General features: G+C 49.3%; 1 protein-coding gene across 1 annotated transcript in view; it reads right to left on the bottom strand.

Moving 5' to 3' along the window:
- The window catches only part of TRAP1 (TNF receptor associated protein 1), a 44,325-nt gene that overhangs the window by 13,425 nt on the left and 12,199 nt on the right, over positions 1 to 18,701 (bottom strand). Inside the window, exons 2-9 of the mRNA XM_084882290.1 lie at positions 9,912 to 10,076; positions 9,010 to 9,092; positions 7,541 to 7,681; positions 5,292 to 5,363; positions 3,211 to 3,371; positions 2,012 to 2,121; positions 1,255 to 1,328; positions 76 to 231 (exon numbers count right to left, since the gene is read on the bottom strand). Of these exons, the coding sequence (XP_084738416.1) occupies positions 76 to 231; positions 1,255 to 1,328; positions 2,012 to 2,121; positions 3,211 to 3,371; positions 5,292 to 5,363; positions 7,541 to 7,681; positions 9,010 to 9,092; positions 9,912 to 10,076 (962 nt within the window). The remainder of the gene's footprint in view (positions 1 to 75; positions 232 to 1,254; positions 1,329 to 2,011; positions 2,122 to 3,210; positions 3,372 to 5,291; positions 5,364 to 7,540; positions 7,682 to 9,009; positions 9,093 to 9,911; positions 10,077 to 18,701) is intronic.

Raw genomic sequence — 18,701 nt, 5'->3', positions numbered from 1 at the left:
CCTGGGGGTCTGCCAGTCCAGGAAGTGCTGGGGACGCCCTCAGGGAGCTGGGCCCGCCCCGCCCGGCGTGCTCACCAGCTCGGGCACGTAGAAGATGCTGCGGATGCTGAGGGGCGCGTCCGTCTTGTAGTGCAGCGTGTAGCGGGGCCTGTCGTGGGCCTGCGCGATGTAGCGGTAGAATTCCTCGTGCTGCCACTGGCCCACGTCCTTGGGGTCCATCATCCAGATGGCCTGGAATGGACACCGCCAGACGTCAGGTTTACGATGCTTCCCACAGCCACACGGGGCTGAGCGGGAGTTCGCGGCGCCTGGTGCTAGTGAGCGCCCTCAGGATGAGGTGAGGACCGGCCTCTGGGACAGACAGGCGGCGGCCTCGGGTGCAGCCCCGCCCTCTGCCTCTGGCCCCTCTGCTCTAGCGCTGAGGGAAGGGGTGCTCCAATGGGTGGGCAAGGGGGTCCTCAAAGAGAGACACACAAAGGTCAGAGAACAAGTACCCCTCCCAGGCAGTGTGTCCCGAAGGCCAGCCAGGAGGCAGGATCTGGACGGGCCCACACATCAGGAATTCTTACATCAACCGGCAAATGGTAAATATAATAGTCTAGCTCAGTGGTCGGCAAACCCGTTAGTCAACAGAGCCAAATATCAACAGGACAACGATTGAAACTTCTTCTGAGAGCCAAATTTTTTAAACTTAAACTTCTTCTAACGCCACTTCTTCAAAATAGACTCGCCCAGGCCGTGGTGTTTTGTGGAAGCGCCACTGTTTGCCAACCCCGGGTCAGCCACACGATGGGAGATTACTCAGCCACAAAGGACGACACAGGTGAACCCTGAACACACTGTGATGGGAGGCCAGACACAAAGGCCACATCACTGGTTCCATTTACATGAAATGTCCCGAACAGGCAAGTCCAGAGACAGAAAGTAGATTGTGGTTGCCAGAGACTGGGGGTAGGTGGGGAGTGACTGCTAATGGGCACAGGGTTTTCTCTGAGGGATGAAATGTTCTAGAACTGGCTGCATGGCTCTGAATACACTAGGAACCACGGCCCCGCGCTCTGTAAGGGTGAAACGTTACAGAAGGTGCACAGGGATGAGGGGAGGGGGGTCTCCTTTGCATCACGGACTCACCTCTCCACAAAGAACACCCTGTCCTGGGATTCTGACATCATCCAATCCTACTCTGCCCATCTAGCCCCAAAACGTACCAATGGCCCCCACAGCCGCCTGAGCCCTTCAGGGGGAGGGTCTCACCTGCAAGGTATTGATGCGCTTCCCGTTAAGGTACAAGGGGAAACTGACGAAGTTACTGTATTTTGTCACCACGTCTGGAAGAGACAAAGGAAAAACAGTGGCACAGGAAGCTTCTAGAAATAAAAGCTCTGGAGGTCGCTGCAGGGGTCGCTCGGCAGGCTGGGGAGGCCTGGGGCTGCGCCGTGCACAGGCGGGAAGCCAGGACACAGCGGGACACATCCGCCCACAGAGCTGAGCAGGACTCACACTGGAACCAGAGGCCTCCGGGGCCAGGCCGCCAGGAGAGCAGGCGCCTCTGGTCACATGGGTGCGGTTTTAGAAGCTGGCATGGACCCTGGAAGCACGCGGCACCTTCGACAGCATTTAGTAAGACATGGACAGAGAAACCACACCCAGCGGCACCCCTCAGGTTCTCAGTGAAGCCTGGGCTCAGGCCCGCAGGCCAGCGATAGCAACAACACAGGGAGTGATGCAAAGACTGTGCATACCTCCGCGTGACCGAGTCCCACCCTGCCCGGAGGGAGGGAGGGAGGGAGGGAGGGAGGGAGGGAGGGAGGGAGGGAGAGCCCGGAGCCCGTCCCCAGTCTGTGTCCCCAGTCTGTCCTCGGAGGCCCAGGCCGCCACGCCCAGAAACACCCCTGCCGCTAGCTCCCCGCACATCCCCACCCGGACAGGAGCTCCGAAAACACGCCAGCAGGAGGTGTCGCGCTGACCGGTGCTGAGGCCCACATGTCCAGAGGCCCAGGCTCCCGCTCACCTCGAATCCGGGCCTCGCTGGCAAACTCTCTGCAGTCTGACTTGAGATGGATGATGATTTTGGTTCCAGTTCTAACTCCTGAAGCTTCGGCGATTTCAAAGACCCCGGAACTAAGACACAGGAGGGAGACAGCCAGTTCCCACGTTACTACCGACAAGTCCCACCGCAGGCAGTGACGGCCCTGGGTTTTCACGGCAGAACCCAAGCTGACCCACAGAAGGGAAGCCAGAGGCCGCCTTTTATTACCCAGCTGGGCCCTTCCTGTCGGGGGCAGGGATGCTGCAGGGCGGGATGGTCTCAGGGGCACAACCTCTCGAGCTTATGTGCACCTGAGCGGCCGGGGCGCTGTGCCAGGCACGGGGAGCAATCAGAGGCCTGAAGACCACCCCCAACTCCCTTGTTAAGGGCAATTCTGAGCCTCTAGCAGAAGCCAGGGGTCTCCTGAAGAGCAGAGAGACTGTTTTAGGAGAAAGAGGGATGAACCCCCAACAAGTTGATACCTTGGCCCAGGTGTACTCTGAGCACAGCTTTCATGGAATAAAACAGAAACCTTAATTCTGACAGGGCGATGAGCAGTGCTCTGGAGTGTGCTACTGAAAACACAGCGGGGACGAAGACCCGGTGGGGAAAGTGGGATCGGAAGAAGTCTGGGGCCTGCTGAGACAAGTGCTCCATCCGGCTAAGGTACTGTCTTCCTCAAACACTGCCTCCAGGCTTGGAGCATGCACTTAACTGGCCTGTAAGACCCGATCCCAGTGCATGCCGGGGAGAAGAACTAGCGTCTGAGGGGAAACCGGGCCTGTGCTGGCGGGAAGCAGGGCCAGGCCCGTGGGTCAGACTTAGAAGTTCCAGGGCCGGGAGGACTCAAAAATGACGCCCACGGACAATGTCCTGGGTCGCCGCCCAGGCCAGGGGCTCCGGGAGAACGGCCACACCACGACCAAGGAGCTTCGCCTGGACAGTCTACACTCCACAACACAGTCACGGAGCCCAGACAGACACCGGGGCACTGGGTCAGCACGGAGCTGGCTCCCGAAGCAGGAGGGTCAGCTCCCCGCCGAAGGCCGGAAAGGCGCTGGCATTTCCTGGGCGGGTCTAGCTTCCCAGCGAGTGCCACGCTGCCGCCGAGCTCAGTGCCACGGGCCGCGGTGGTCCGGGGCAGGGCCTCCTGTCTGACCGGGGACGCTGCTGGCACTCACCCGTCGGAAAGCCACTGGAACCCCGGGCTGTCCGGGCTGGCCGAGCGGGAATAGACCTCCACTCTGTCGGCCACCATGAAAGCCGAGTAGAAGCCCACTCCAAACTGGCCGATGATCTTGCTGCTGGCCTCCGCCTGGCTCTGCAGCGCGTCCAGAAAGGCCTGCGGCGGCAGAGGCCGGTCAGGGGAGGGCTCCATTCCCAAGAGAGCAACTCCCTGTGCGCATCCCTCTAACAAAGGCTAAGATACCATTTAGCCCTCCATCAAACACATCCACAACTGTTCACCCATTGTACACAGAGAGCAATGCCATGGAGCGGTAGAGTGATTGCCCAAAGACCCCAAGCCGGGCAGCACAGGGACCGGTTCTGTGTCTGCTCCCGAGGGCGTGTACCCCTGCCTGTGGGCTGGAGGCCTGCGGGCCACACGCCCCGGGTGAGGAAGCAGGAAGCGGCAGGGGGTGCGCGCACACACCCTTCCTGCAGGAAAGGGGCGAGCGGCAGCTTCTGAGGACAGCCCCTGCGGTTCAGTAGGTGAAGGGGTGTGGCACGCATGCCCAGATGTGTTTTCTGCATGTCTTCTGGATTCCGTGCTTCATGGGAAAACAGTACATACCAAGTACATGCTTTGTACGTACCACTTAATTATTATAACTCAAGTTAACAAATTTCCTAAGATTAAAAATCAAGCAAAATGGCCGAAACCGGTTTGGCTCAGTGGTAGAGCATCGGTCTGAGGACTGAAAGGTCCCAGGTTCGATTCCGGTCAAGTGCATGTGCATGGGTTGCGGGTACATCCCCGGTAGGGGGTGTGCAAGAGGCGGCTGGTTGATGTTTCTCTCTCATCGACATTTCTGGCTCTCTATCTCTCTCCCTTCCTCCTCTCTGTAAAATATCAATAAAATATATTTTTAAAAAAATAAATAAATAAAAATCAAGCAAAATGAATATACTCATTGCTATGAATACTGTCCAACTGAACATTCTGTGATGATGCAAATGTTTTATATGGTCCAATATGGTAGCTACTGACCTCATTTGGCTAGTGCAACTGAGAAACTAAATTTTAAATTGTATTTAACTTTAATTTCAGTCCAAATGGCCACAGGTAGCTAGTGAGATAGCACAGACTTCCCTTGATAGAAATATAATACATGTAATGGGGGGAGCAGGTTATAATACACAAGTTTTTTAAAAGTGGAAATTTCTGCCCTGCTGGGGTGGCTCAGTGGTTGAGCGTCAACCTATGAACCAGGAGGTCAGGGTTCGATTCCCGGTCAGGACACATGCCCAGGTTGCGAGACTGATCCTCAGTGTGGGGTGTGCAGGAAATAGCCGAGGTATGACTCTCTCAATATTGATGCTTTACTCTCTAAAATCAATAACATGTATATTTTTTAAGTGGAAATTCTGTAAATTACTTTGGACCAATAAGTAGACTATTTTCAAGCACTTGGCACAAAGTGCCATTTTAGGCACCACAAAGGCCCACAAGGCAAGCAAGGAGAAGCACCAGGCAGCCAAGGGCTGGCACAAACGCCGCTGGAGGAGGGACCTCGGCCAATGACACTGCCTCCCTCACGGGCTTCAAGCTGCACAGCAACCAACCACCCGCAAGGGGTGCCGTCTCCACAAAGGGCTCTGACGGCCCATCCTGCCCACAGATGTGCAGGCAAATGGGTTCTCGTGCCCCTGTCTGAGAGGAGGAGTACTTACTTCTGCCTGCCCTGCTTGCCTCCAGCCTATGCAGCTCGAGTAACCTCTGAGAAGTGAGTTAGAGAAAAGCTTCAGGAGGCAGAACGGCACATTCCAGACTCAGACCAACAGGCTCTGAACCTTGGGCCGGTCGATTCTCAACTACGCAAAAGTACTTATTTCAGCCTTTCCATCTATAAAGTAACAGTAACTTCCTCAGCTGTCCCCCGGACCACACAGTGAAGTCACGGGCATGGCGGTCCTGCAGCACCGCACGGAGCTCACTCCGGAGGACACTCCCACTGAGGCCGGCGTTCAGAGCGAGCTGGCACCTCCTCCAGGGGGAGCCGCCTTTCAAAGAGAGGAAGGAGGGGCACTGAGGGCTTACCTTTGACCCCGACTTGGCGATTGTTCCCAGGTTGGACACCAACTCTTCCTGTGTCATCCCAATGCCAGTGTCCTAAGAGAGAGAGAGACACGCTAAGCACCAAAGTGCCGGCACCTGGGGATAGGGACAGCCCTGAGTCGTAAGTGGCATCAATTACACTTGCCAGGCAGGGCCCAGCAAATGGCACATGGTCATCAGAAAAGACAAATCCTACTCATCATTTCAGCCATACCTCAGGAAAAACCTCCCTAGAACACAGACACACCGACCAAAGAGAAAACCGAACCAAAAACAGAAATGCACAGAATGTCGCTTGGTTTTCAACAAAGGTTCCAAGATAATTTGATGGAGAAATGAAAAACAAATGGTGCTAAAACACTACATGGCCACATGCAAAACATTAACCTCAACCCTGACCTTACTTACATTGTACACAAAAATGGATCACAGACCCCAATGTAAGAGCTAAGACTGTAATACTTTTAGAGGGAAATATAAAAGGATATCTTTATAACTTTGGAATACGTAGACATTTCTTAGGTCACTAAAAGCATGAAAGAAAAAAGTGATACACTGGACTTCATTAAAATTAAAAATGTCTGCTTTTCAAAAATAGTATTACAGCCAAAACCGGTTTGGCTCAGTGGATAGAGCATCGGTCTGTGGACTAAAAGGACCCAGGTTTGATTCCGGTCAAGGGCATGTACCTTGGTTGCGGGAACATCCCCGGTAGGGGGTGAGCAGGAGGCAGCTGATCGATGTTTCTCTCTCATCGATGTTTCTAGCTCTCTATCCCTCTCCCTTCCTCTCTGTAAAAAAATTAATATATTAAAAAATAATAATAAATAAATAAATAAAAATAGTATTACAGCCCAGCCAGTTGTGGCTCAGCCATTGAGTGTCAACCCAGGAATCAAAAGGTCACTGGTTCGATTCCCAGTCAGGGCATATGCCCAGGTTGCGGGCTCAATCCCTAGTGGGGGGTGTGCAGGAGGCAGCCAATAAATGATTCTTTCTCTTCATTGATGTTTCTATCTCTATTTCCCTCTTCCTTTCTCTCTGAAATCAATAAAAATATATTTTTAAAAAATAGTATTACAGAATATAGGTATATGGGAAAATATGCATTACAAATGAATAAGAACAATTGAGGTCCTGGCCAGTGTGGCTCAGTTAGTTAGAGCATCATCCCGTGTACCAAAGGGTCTTGAGTTTGATTCCCTGTCAGGGCACATATCCAGGTTGCAGGTTCAATACCTGGTCAGGGCATGTACGGGAGGCAACTAATCAATGTTTCTGTTTCATGTCGATGTTTCTTTTTCTCTCCCTCTCTCTCTCTCAACCTGGAATCAGTGAAAAACATACCCTCACTTGAGGATTAAAAAAAAACAACAACAGCCCTGACCAGTTTGGCTCAGTGGATAGAGCGTCGACCTGTGGACTGAAGGGTCACAGGTTCGATTCCAGTCAAGGGCATGTACCTTGGTTGCGGGCACATCCCCGATGGGAGGTGTGCAGGAGGCAGCTGATCAATGTTTCTCTTTCATCGATGTTTCTATCTCATTCCTTTCTTCTCTGTAAAAAATCAATAAAATATTTTAAAAAAACAAGCAAAAAAAAAATGGTGCAATAACAAATCTTGTAACATAGAAACCCACTCCTGCCGGGACCGGTTTGGCTCAATGGATAGAGCGTCGGCTTGGGGACTGAAGGGTCCCGGGTCCGATTCCAGTCAAGGGCATGTACCTTGGTTGCGGGCATATCCCCAGTAGGGGGTGTGCAAGAGGCAGCTGATCGATGACTCTCTCTCATCGATGTTTCTAACTCTCTATCTCTCTCCCTTCCTCTCTGTACAAAATCAATAAAATATATTAAAAAAAAAAAAAAGAAAGAAACCCACACCTGAAACCTACATAATCATGTTGACCAATGTCACCCCAATAAATTTAATTTTAAAAAAATGAAGAGTACCAAAAACTTAAACAGACAGATGGGTTATTTTAAATTTCCTCCTTTTCTACTTGTGTTTTCCAAATTTTCTACACTGAACAGTGTTGCTTTGATTGTATATTAAAACAGGAGTTATAGCTGTAGAGACGGTCAGCACAACCCTTTGGGCCTGGAGGCATCACAGAAAGGCAGGCCCATCTCCTCTCCCAGTGAGTGAAGGGGACCTCTTCCCAGGCACCTCAGGGCATCAGCACCAGAGGCAGGGAGGCGTGCCACCCGCAGGACCCAGGAGGAGGTACCTGGATTGTGATGGTGCCTTTCTCAGTGTCAGTCTGCAAGTGAATCTCCATTTCGGGCAGCGTTTTGCCTTCGGACACCAGCTTGTGACGCAGTTTTTCCAAGGCATCACTAGCATTGGAGATCAGCTCCCGTATAAACACCTACAGGAATGAAAATAAGGTGCTAACACTGCAGGATCTATTTGGATAGCAGCAACTGCAGCCACTGCTAAAAGGCAAGGAAGAATTGCCACAGAATATTCAGTTTTTACCCATAAAGACTTTCCACAGCTTTATACAGTGCCCTGTAACTCTACTGATTGTTCCTCCTGAAAATCAAGCCTGAAGTTAGATGTCAATCTGTTAACTAAAAATTTAAGGACAACCCTCTGAGAAACCACTTCTTCCCCGCCTCTTGTCCAGGGATGACAAAATATTTTGCAAACATCTTTCTCCTACTCACGGAAGAAAGACTCTCTGGCTTTAGCTTCATTTACTGGAGGATCATCAAAAACCGGCCTACCGTGTTCAGGATAAAAAAGGGCCACAGGCCCCTCAGCCACCAGTGTCCGAAGAGCACCTCTTCCTCAAACAGGCCTTCCATCCCAGGGAGGCCAGCACGCTGGCGGAACAGGGGAGGAGTAGGGAGAAGTGGGCTGATCTGACCCCCCAGGGGACAGAAGCTGGACATCAAAAAGATACATGGCTGAAACCATTGGCTCAGTGGATAGAGCATCGGTCTGCGGACTGAAAGGTCCCAGGTTCGATTCCGGTCAGGGGCATGTATGTTGGTTGCTGGCACATCCCCGGTAGGGGGTGTGCAGGAGGCAGCTGGCCGATGTTTCTCATCGACGTTTCTAGCTCTCTCTCTCTCTCTCTCTCTCTCTCTCTCTCTCTCTCTCTTCCTCTCTGTGGAAAATCAATAAAATATATTTTTTTTAAAAAGGAAAAAAAAGATACATAAATATAATATTTATGAGCACAAGATCTGGGAATATTTCCTGAAAAGTCCCTTTTAACTTTGGAAATTGGTGCTTTACCCTTCTTAAAAAATTCTTCTTTGCAATCTAGTAACAATGAATATGGAAACAAAGATGGCCTCTTTGTTCTCTAATTTCTTCCTGGCCTGTCATCCCTAGATGAGTTTTAATCTCCTCAAAAAGGTTCTTAGCAGTCCCCCCTGCTCTCCTCCACAGAAGTCCAACAGATCTTCCTCCGGCCCAATACCCCTCTAGAATGAAGGAAGTACACCAGTTGATGATAAAAGGGGCTTTTAAATTGTCAGCAAAATTAATTTCCAGAGTCAATTTGGCCCAAAGAATCTAGATATACCTACTCAAGCAGATTTTGGCAAAAATACCCTTGCTGGTAACTAAATTTAGAATCTGTCTAAATTGAATGCATTCTCACAGCTAATATACTAGCTGGCATCTCCCCAGAATGGTATAAAAACCGTTTTGCCACGCTAGGAGTGACTGAAGGTACCGCACCTCTTTTTCTGAGTACAAGGAACGGGCAACAATGTCCAAAAGCTTCTTTGTCTCAGCCTGGAACTCATGTTTGGAAACAGAACCTAGTAATGAATCACAGACAAAGCAATGAAGTTTAATTTCTATTTTGGTGGAAGAATATGCTATGTAACATTCAAAAGAATGTTTAAGGTAATGAGTTTTAAACATTTTGCCAGAATAAATAAAGAAGAAAGAAACCAATTCTCTGGGGCTCTACGGCAGGATCTCAGGAGCAGAACAAGCCTAGGGTCCCCTCCTTCTCCCCAGAAAAGGGCACAGGGAGGCAGCTCTCCCGTCTCCCCCCGAGGCCTGCACCAGGCTGCAGAGGCCGGGCCTTCCCCAAGTGTCCAGTCACAACCAGACGCTGGATTCTAGTCTTCAAAACACTGGTTTCCAAATTAATTACTTATAAAGCAGAATGACAAGAAAACCTCACTCTCTTAACCTAAACATCAAAAGATTCTGTTTTCTCATTTGAAAGCCAGAAATGGACCCACTTTGGGACTGGCTCTGGAGACTGCTTCTCTACACTTCTTAGGAATGAAAGGACAACGTCAGCGTGTGGTCCTGCATCAGCCAGGCCAATAATGAGTTTCCTTCTGGCTTCCATGATTATTAACAGATGTGCCATGAATCACTATTTAGAAGTGCCCCATCGCAAACCCGTGGGTGACCACTAGAGGGGGCAAAACACCAGAATGATAGTCAGGAGTTCCCAGGACGCATTCATTGTTTTGAGGAAGGCTCACTTCGACCAAGACCTTCCTGTGTCTGAAGCGAGTGGGTGGTTCCACCATCATTACTTCCTCCTCAAGAACCTGTCCTCACCAGTCAGCCAGGAGCTAAGCCTTCCCAGACCCCAACTCAGCTGAATGCAGTACCCTGTACGGTCTCCGTGCTGCTAATGATGGAATGTGGGGGCTCCTCCTTCTGGTCCTCAGCAGCTTGCGAGCTGAATGGACGTGCACTGTGGAAGCTCAAAGCCAGGTTTCTCCTAGGACGACTGGACTGGACCGGGGCTCTCCGAGGATACAGAACTGACGTTCCTGAAAAGACAAACAGGACAAAGAATAAGCCCCGGGCACAGATAACCTAATGTGTTCCCCAACACACTTAGTAACACATCCTCACACCAGCAAACACCGGGAAGTATCAGAGCTCAGGGCAGAACTCCAGAGGCAGGCAGGCAGGCGCCACCTCCCACATTCATCCCCACAGTGAGATCTTGTATGAAATCCCAAACTCAAACCTCTCTCGTCCCTCAATGCTCACAGCCCACCCCCCTCCCGCCCCCCACCGGGGCCTGAATAACAACACGCCAGCCTTCCTCACTTTGTTAACTGCAATGAAAAATGTAGAAAACATGTCCCCTTGAGAGGAATCCAAACTTTTAAATGTTAAGATTCTGAAATAGTCTCGTCTTCTAAAGGATCTCTGTTGATTCCTTTCCTTTCCTTTTTTTGTCTGAAGTTGTCAGTTTGGTTTGTTTAATTAGTGTATTTAACAAATGAAAAGCAGCAAGGGGTCTGTTCACCCTCAGGAAGGGGCCTCACACCCTCACGGTTGCTGTAACCTGCTCAGCACAGTGGAAACCCGTCATCTGATGCTGGTGTCCCCAGCTCGGCTGACAGATGCTACACACACATGTGGACACCTCCACTGACCTGGCAGAATCAATCCTCCCTACAGCCCCTCAGGACAGTGCCCCGCACCAACCCCAGGACCACCAGCCTGGGGACTGGCATCCGTTTGTGCTTCATGGCCAATGCTTTCCAAGGATACAGGTCAGACAGGCCAGACCCTCTGTGTGGAAGTCTAGGTCTTGCTGAACTGTGCCCGACAGAATGTCCAGAAACAACCTTATGGTTTTAAAATCAACATATCAACTTCCACATGCCTACAAGATACACGAAGTTGACTTTTCCTTGGCTTATTCCTGGATTTATAAATAACATGGTCTTAGCCATTACCTCTACATAGAATACCTTACAAACATCTATCCCAACTCAAAAAATATTCAATTCCCAAAAGCCTACATTTTTAATTCTATGTGCCTAATCTCAGTGTTTACTTTACCCATAGAGCTAAGGAAAGAAAAAAAAGAGCAAAACAAACAGACAAACAAACAGCCTGGGTCTCTCCTCCTCCCGGAAGTAAGTGCTGTTTGGTTACACCGGGCCCTGGAGCTGGAGCCCTGAGCTCCCAGCAGCCCCACCCCCGCAGAGCCCGAGGAGAGTCTTCCCACCAGGGACACACCCCGGACACACCGGACACACCGGACACACCGGAGACAGAAGCAGGTTTCCCACCAAAGCTGGGCCCCCTGCCTTAAAGCACAGTTACACTCCAGGGACAAAACCAGTGAGAGCGGGATAAAGAAGGATGTCTGACCCAAGTTCACTTCAGGATGGGATCTGGATTTAAATTCTACATGAAACACTGCGATCCAGACAGACTGACAGGAGTGTGAGCGTCGGAACCACTAAAATGAGGAGCATGAAGGAGGTCCTCCAGAAGAGAAGAGCAGAAAGCTCAGCAAACACTGGAAGCATTTTAGACCTTTTTTCATCTGATATTCCTTACCCGCTTCCACCTGGCAAGCACTCCCTTCCGCCTATCAGTCAGGTAAAAATTTTATTGCATTTACATATACCTTATTATGAGCAATATTGAGCATCTATCCACATTTTAAAATATTTTCTTTTTTTGTTAATGGACTGTTGATATCCTCTAATCATTTTTCTACCATATTTTCTATCTTTTGCTTATTGATTTGTAAGAGCTCTTTACATACAAGGTGTCCCCAAAAAAATGTATATACACTTTGACAGCTGATAACTCACTTAATTTTCACCCCTTTGCAGGTTTAACTGATTTGAAATAACGGGTGAAGCCAGAGTAAGCTTTCAACAAAGAAAATTTAGCTACTAAACTTTTTTATGGGGATACCTAAAATAAACTGTTTCCCCGAAAATAAGACAGTGTCTTATATTAACTTTTGCTCCCAAAGATGCGCTAGGTCTTATTTTCAGGAGATGTCTTATTTTTCCATGAAGAAGAATACAGTACACATGTATGGTTCAATGAAAATAAAGGAAATTTATTTCCTGTATACTGTACGGTAGTACGGTAGTTGTCAACACAAACCAGACAAACTGTGAATCCTACAGTATCAAGAATTTACGCATTTATTCAATGACAATCATCTTCTGAAACATCATCATAACAATCCAATTCCTGAATTTCCTGGTGAATTTCTAGTGACTCCATTTCTTTCAAAATCAGTGGACCAAATCTCTCATGTTTAGCCTAACGGGGGGGGGGGGGGGGGGGGGGGGGCTTATTTTCAGGGGATGCCTTATATTTCACTCAGAAGGAAACCTGTAAGTAGGTCTTATTTTCGGAGGATGTCTTATTTTCAGGGAAAAACGGTAGTTAATGGTACAAAACGGGCAATAGTTGAGCAGCAATAATTAAGGGCACACACATACCAAAACAAAATGATTCTCAATGTTTACGATTCCATTGCTTAGCATTATCAGCAGTGCCTGCTCCATCAGTTTGAAAATAGACAATGACAAAAACATTACTCATTAACATTCTGAAAATAAAATGTACGTTAATAAACACTGACTTTATAATAATTCAAAGTGTGTATACATTTTTTGGGACATCCTCTATTAAGAAAATTAGTCTTGTTTGTAAAGGCCTTTGCCACTCCAATATTAAACAATTTTCTCTTTTTTATTTTCCCTATATCTTTTGTTTTTCCTCCACTTAGTACGCAGAATTTTTTTTTTTATATTTTATTGATTTTTGTACAGAGATGTGCCATGGGCAGGGAGAGAGATAGAGAGTTAGAAACATCAATGAGAGAGTCATCAAACAGCTGCCTCTTACACACCCCCTACTGGGGATATGCCTGCAACCAAGGTACATGCCCTTGACCAGAATCGAACCCGGGGCCCTTCAGTCCCCAAGCCGACGCTCTCCACTGAGCCAAACCGGTCCCGGCAGAATATTTTTTTTTAAAATATATTTTCATTAATTTCAGAGAGGGAGAGGGATAGAGTAGAAACATCAATGATGAGAGAGAATCATTGATCAGCTGCCTCCTGCCTGCAACCCAGGCATGTGCCCTTGCCAGAATCGAACCTGGGACCCTTCAGTCTACAGGCCAATGCTCTATCCACTGAGCCAAACTTTTATAGCTGCAGTGGTCGGCAAACTGCGGCTCCTCAGCGGCTGCCAGGCTAGGAGCGGCCAGGCCCGGAGCAGCAGCTGCCAGGCTGGGAGCAGCCAGGTCCGGAGCAGCCGGGTCTGGTGTGGCCAGGCCCGGAGCAGCGGCTGCCAGGCTGGGAGCGGCCAGGCCCGGAGCAGCAGCTGCCAGGCTGGGAGCGGCCAGGCCCGGAGCAGCCGGGTCTGGTGCGGCCAGGCCCAGAGCAGCGGCTGCCAGGCTGGGAGCGGCCAGGCCCGGAGCAGCCGGGTCTGGTGCGGCCAGGCCAGGAGCAGCGGCTGCCAGGCTGGGAGCGGCCAGGCCCGGAGCAGCCGGGTCTGGTGCGGCCTGGCCAGGAGCAGTGGCTGCCAGGCTGGGAGCGGCCAGGCCCGGAGCAGCCGGGTCTGGTGCGGCCAGGCCTGGAGCAGCGGCTGCCAGGCTGGGAGCGGCCAGGCCTGGAGCAGCTGGGTCTGGTGCGGCCAGGCCCGGAGCAGTGGCTGCCAGGCTGGGAGTGGCCAGGCCTGGAGAAGCGGCTGCCAGGCTGGGAGCGGCCAGGCCCGGAGCAGCCGGGTCTGGTGCGGCCAGGCCCGGAGCAGCGGCGGCCAGGCTGGGAGCGGCCAGGCCCGGAGCAGCCGGGTCTGGTGCGGCCAGGCCCGGAGCAGCGGCTGCCAGGCTGGGAGCGGCCAGGCCCGGAGCAGCCGGGTCTGGTGCGGCCAGGCCAGGAGCAGCGGCTGCCAGGCTGGGAGCGGCCAGGCCCGGAGCAGCCGGGTCTGGTGCGGCCAGGCCAGGAGCAGCGGCTGCCAGGCTGGGAGCGGCCAGGCCCGGAGCAGCCGGGTCTGGTGCGGCCAGGCCAGGAGCAGCGGCTGCCAGGCTGGGAGCGGCCAGGCCCGGAGCAGCCGGGTCTGGTGCGGCCAGGCCAGGAGCAGCGGCTGCCAGGCTGGGAGCGGCCAGGCCCGGAGCAGCCGGGTCTGGTGCGGCCAGGCCAGGAGCAGCGGCTGCCAGGCTGGGAGCGGCCAGGCCCGGAGCAGCCGGGTCTGGTGCGGCCAGGCCAGGAGCAATGGCTGCCAGGCTGGGAGCAGCCAGGCCCGGAGCAGCGGCTGTCAGGCTGGGAGCGGCCAGGCCCGGAGCGGCCGGGACCGGAGCAACTGGTCCCAGAGCAGCCGGGTCGGGTGCGGCCAGGCCTGTAGCAGCAACAGCCAAGTCCAGAGCAACTAGGTCGGGAGCGGCAGTGACCAGACCCGGAGCAGCTGGTTGTGGAACGAACCAGAGCAACAGAGGCCAGGCCCGGAGCAGCCAGGCCCGAAACAGCTCGCTCCTCGCCTGTACCTGCCCACGGCTGCCTCTCAGACATGGCTGGAAACTTTTGCGGGAACTTGAGGGTCTGCTGAATCAAGTGATGAAGGCTTAGATCTGGATGTGTTGAGTTAGTATAGCGCTGGGGTGTTGATCTGTAAGTGCCTTGGGTGGGGCCTGGATGAGGCTGGTTGACCTATTTGGAAATGTCTTTTGTATGAAGTGTATCATTGGGCATGTGGAGGTATTATTGATATGAGATAATGCTAAGTAACAGATTTACTATCTGAAAAGGGATTTACTATCGGGGAAAGGGAGGGAGGAAGAGACTGAACATAAACTGTGCACCTATGGATGAGGACAATGGGGGATGGGGAGGGGGCGGAGGGTGGGGTGGGAACCTGGTGGAGGGGGGAAGAAATGAGGAACCTTTGTAATAATATGAACAATAAAGATTGATTTAAAAAAAAAAAAAAAAAAAAAACTGCGGCTCCTGAGCCACATGCGGCTCTTTGGCCCCTTGAGTGTGGCTCTTCCACAAAATACCACGTGCGGGCACACACGTACAGTGCGACTGAAACTTCGTGGCCCATGCACAGAAGTTGGTTTTCGGCTCTCAAAAGAAATTTCAATCATTGTACTGTTGATATTTGGCTATTGACTAATGAGTTTGCCGACCACTGAGCTAGGGCAATATTCAGAATAGTTTTAAAAGGATTTAGCCAAAACCGGTTTGGCTCAGTAGTAGATAAAGGGCATGTATTGTACACTGGTTGCAGGCACATCCCCAGTAGGGGGTGTGCAGGAGGCAGCTGGTCAATGTTTCTCTCTCATCGACGTTTCTAGCTCTCTATCTCTCTCCCTTCCTCTCTTTAAAAAGTCAATAAAATATATTTTTAAAAAAAGATTTAATATGTTGTTCATATGGGGAGTAATATAAGTCCTCATAGTTTGGGAAAGGGGAAAAAAATAAGCAATCTATATTTCCAACCAGGATTTGAAGACTTTTCAATGTAATTCCAAGATTAGATTAATCAGAGCACTACTAAGAACAGATTTGGTTTCAGGTTAACTGAACTTTCTACAATGGCTTTAAGAATAAACCAGTGACGCAATAAGCCTGCCTGAGCCAGATACAAACACACTCTGTGCACAATATCTGTCTCCATGTTTCCTCTACCCCCTGAGAAAACCACAAACCTCAGTGCCAGGCTACAGTGTCACAATGTTAATCTATTCCGTGGTTTGGGGTTACACAAAATGGGAAGCACCAATAATTTGAATTTCACAAAACACACACACAGAGACACACACACACCTGCTGTGCTCATGCTCTTTCCTCTGCCTGCAGCCACATCCCATCTCCCCCTGAACTGCCTCAGGGCCCCGTGTGAGGCTCCTCCATCCAGTCTCCGTTCCCGGAGTTCACAATAATCTCTCTACTCTAACTCAGAGCACTTATTTTCTGTGCTGCTTATTTAAGATTTCTGTTATAAACCAGCTTATGGTATTTATTCTACTAGTATCTTTTTGTCAATGTATAGCTTATGTTACCAAATTAACAAGCTTATATTTCTTGGTATCAAACTTTTTCAAGAGAAGAACATCCACATTTTGGGGGAAGCCAAAGCATCCAGTAGGAAAGCAGCTCTTTTTACAATCATTAAACGTTTAATCAGCATAAACATCACTGTGCTCAGGCAGAAGAATACTAGGTCAGCCCACAGACGGTGTTAGTGTCCTACAAGGCCTCCTCTTTTCTTTTCTTTTCTTTTTTTTTTTTTTTACTAGTAAGCAGCCATTAAAAATGCAACTGCCTGAAGGAACTGACAACTGAGCTACACCTGCCAGAACACAGTGAGGTTCTGGCAGGTGTAGCTCAGCTGGCTGAGCATCATTCCATGCACCGAGAGGGTGCCGGTTCAATTCCGTCAGGGCACATGCCTGGGTGTGGGCTCACACCAGGAGGCAGCCAATCGATGGTTCTGTCTCTCCTCTCCTCTTCCTTCCCTCCTCTTTCTAAAATCAATAAAAAACAGATTTAAAAACAAGAATGGATATTTCTTTTTTTTAGAAAAATCACCATCAATCAGCCATAGTCCTTACTATGTTGTTTTATAACTGCATCTTAAGTTATGCACTTTAAAAAAAATGTTTATTGCCGAAACCGGTGATGAGAGCTAACGTTAGAAGGCTCCCACAGCCACAGGGTGGCTTCCCCGGCACCAGAGCAGTGCAGCGGGTCCTCGGGTGACGTCGGAGATCCGCTCCTACGGCACGCCATAGCCCGATTTTCACCGTGAGTCAGAATTCACCCACATGAGCACCTGCTTCCCTCACATGGAGCTCAGATACAGCAGTAATGGAGTGAAACAGTAAATTTTTAAAAGAAAATTTTAAAAGAAAGATAACAATTCCTGACCTTCACTTGTAGTAAATAGATAATAAAAAACATAAAACATACGTCGAAATGACAGAACTTTTTTTTAATATATATTTTATTGATTTTTTACAGAGAGGAAGGGAGGGGGATAGAGTGTTAGAAACATCGATGAGAGAAAAACATTGATCAGCTGCCTCCTGCACGACCCCTACTGGGGATGTGCCTGCAACCAAGGTACATGCCCTTGACCGGAATCGAACCTGGGACCCTTCAGTCTGCAGGCCGACGCTCTATCCACTGAGCCACACCGGTCAGGGCGGACCTTTTTTTTTTTAATAATAAATGGGAGTTAGCGACGTAATCATGTACGAAACCCCAGGACTGCCTGACGTGCATGTTGGAGTCACTTTTCCTTTTCCTGTAACTTGTACCAAAGAACCCATTACGTCTTTCATTTGTAACATTCCTTCCAATAAAGTAGTTTGGTCCTCTCCTCAGTCTCCCCACAGAAGAAACGGCCCAGCCGGCGTGGCTGTGGGTGAGCGCTGATCTAAGAACCAGGAGTCACAGTTCGATTCCCCGTCAGGGGGCCTGCAGGAGGCAGGCCATCAGTGATTCTCTCTCATCACTGAGTTTCTATCCTCCCTTCCTCTCTGAATCAATAAAAATACAAGCAAAAAACAAAAGAAAGTATTACCCCATTACAAAACACACTTAAACATTTACTAGACACATAACACACACTTACAAAGGGTTATAGAAAGCTAGGGGAAATGCCCTGGAATAGAAAAAGATGTCAATGTCTTACTCTATATTTTTAACATAATCCTAATGAAAACGCAAGCAAGATTTTTCTTGAGCTATTCAACTAAATCTAAAATCCTTTGGAAAAATAAGTATATAAGTAGCCAAGAAAATTTTGAAAAATGTGAGGCAATACTATTATTAATATTAAAGCACATTAATTTAAAGTGACAGTATTAAAATTAATTTCCCCTCTCACGTATTAAATCAAAATGAATTCCAGAATGACGTATAATGAAAATAAAAGCTAGAAGTGCTGGAATAAAACAAGATATTTTAAAAATAGTTTTATTGAGATTCAATTCACCTAGAGTGTACAATCAATGGTTTTTAGTTTATTTACAAAGTTGTGTAACCATCACCAATATCTAATTTTTTATCAGAACATTTTTAATCACCCCAGGAAGTAACCCCATACCCATTCTCCCTGTATCTGCTCCTCCATCCCCACCCCATTCCTACCCCCAGCTCCTGGCAACTCCTTTTTCTCTCTATGGATTTACCTGTTCTAGATGTTTCACAAGGTCTTCTGTATCTGGATCTTTTCACCTAACATGTTTTTGAGGCGCATCCACACTGTACCACTTAGCATACCTCATCCTTTTAATGGCTGAATAATGGTCCATTATATGAGTAGACCACAATGTTTTCCCGTTCATCAGTCGATGGACAACTGGGTTGTTTCCACTTTTTTTTTTTTTTCTACTCTGAACAATGCTGCTATAAACATGTACAAGTTTCTGTGTAAACATACATTTTAAATTGTCTTGGGTGTATACCTAGAAACAGAAGCAGTGGGTCAGATGTCACTGTATGTTTACCTGTCTGAGGAACTGCCAGACTGTTTTCTAAGTGCTACACCATTTACATTCCTGCCAGCCGTGTATGAGGGTTCCAACTCCTCCACATCCTCAACCAGCACTGGTCATTGCCTATGTTTTGTTTTGTTTTGTTTTTAATATTTTTTATTGACTT

The sequence above is a fragment of the Pipistrellus hanaki genome (assembly GCF_964339955.1).
Source record: "Pipistrellus hanaki genome assembly, chromosome: 4".
Lineage (NCBI taxonomy): Eukaryota > Metazoa > Chordata > Mammalia > Chiroptera > Vespertilionidae > Pipistrellus > Pipistrellus hanaki.
Note: the sequence above shows the minus strand (reverse complement) of the source record. Positions and strands in the feature narration are given on the sequence as shown.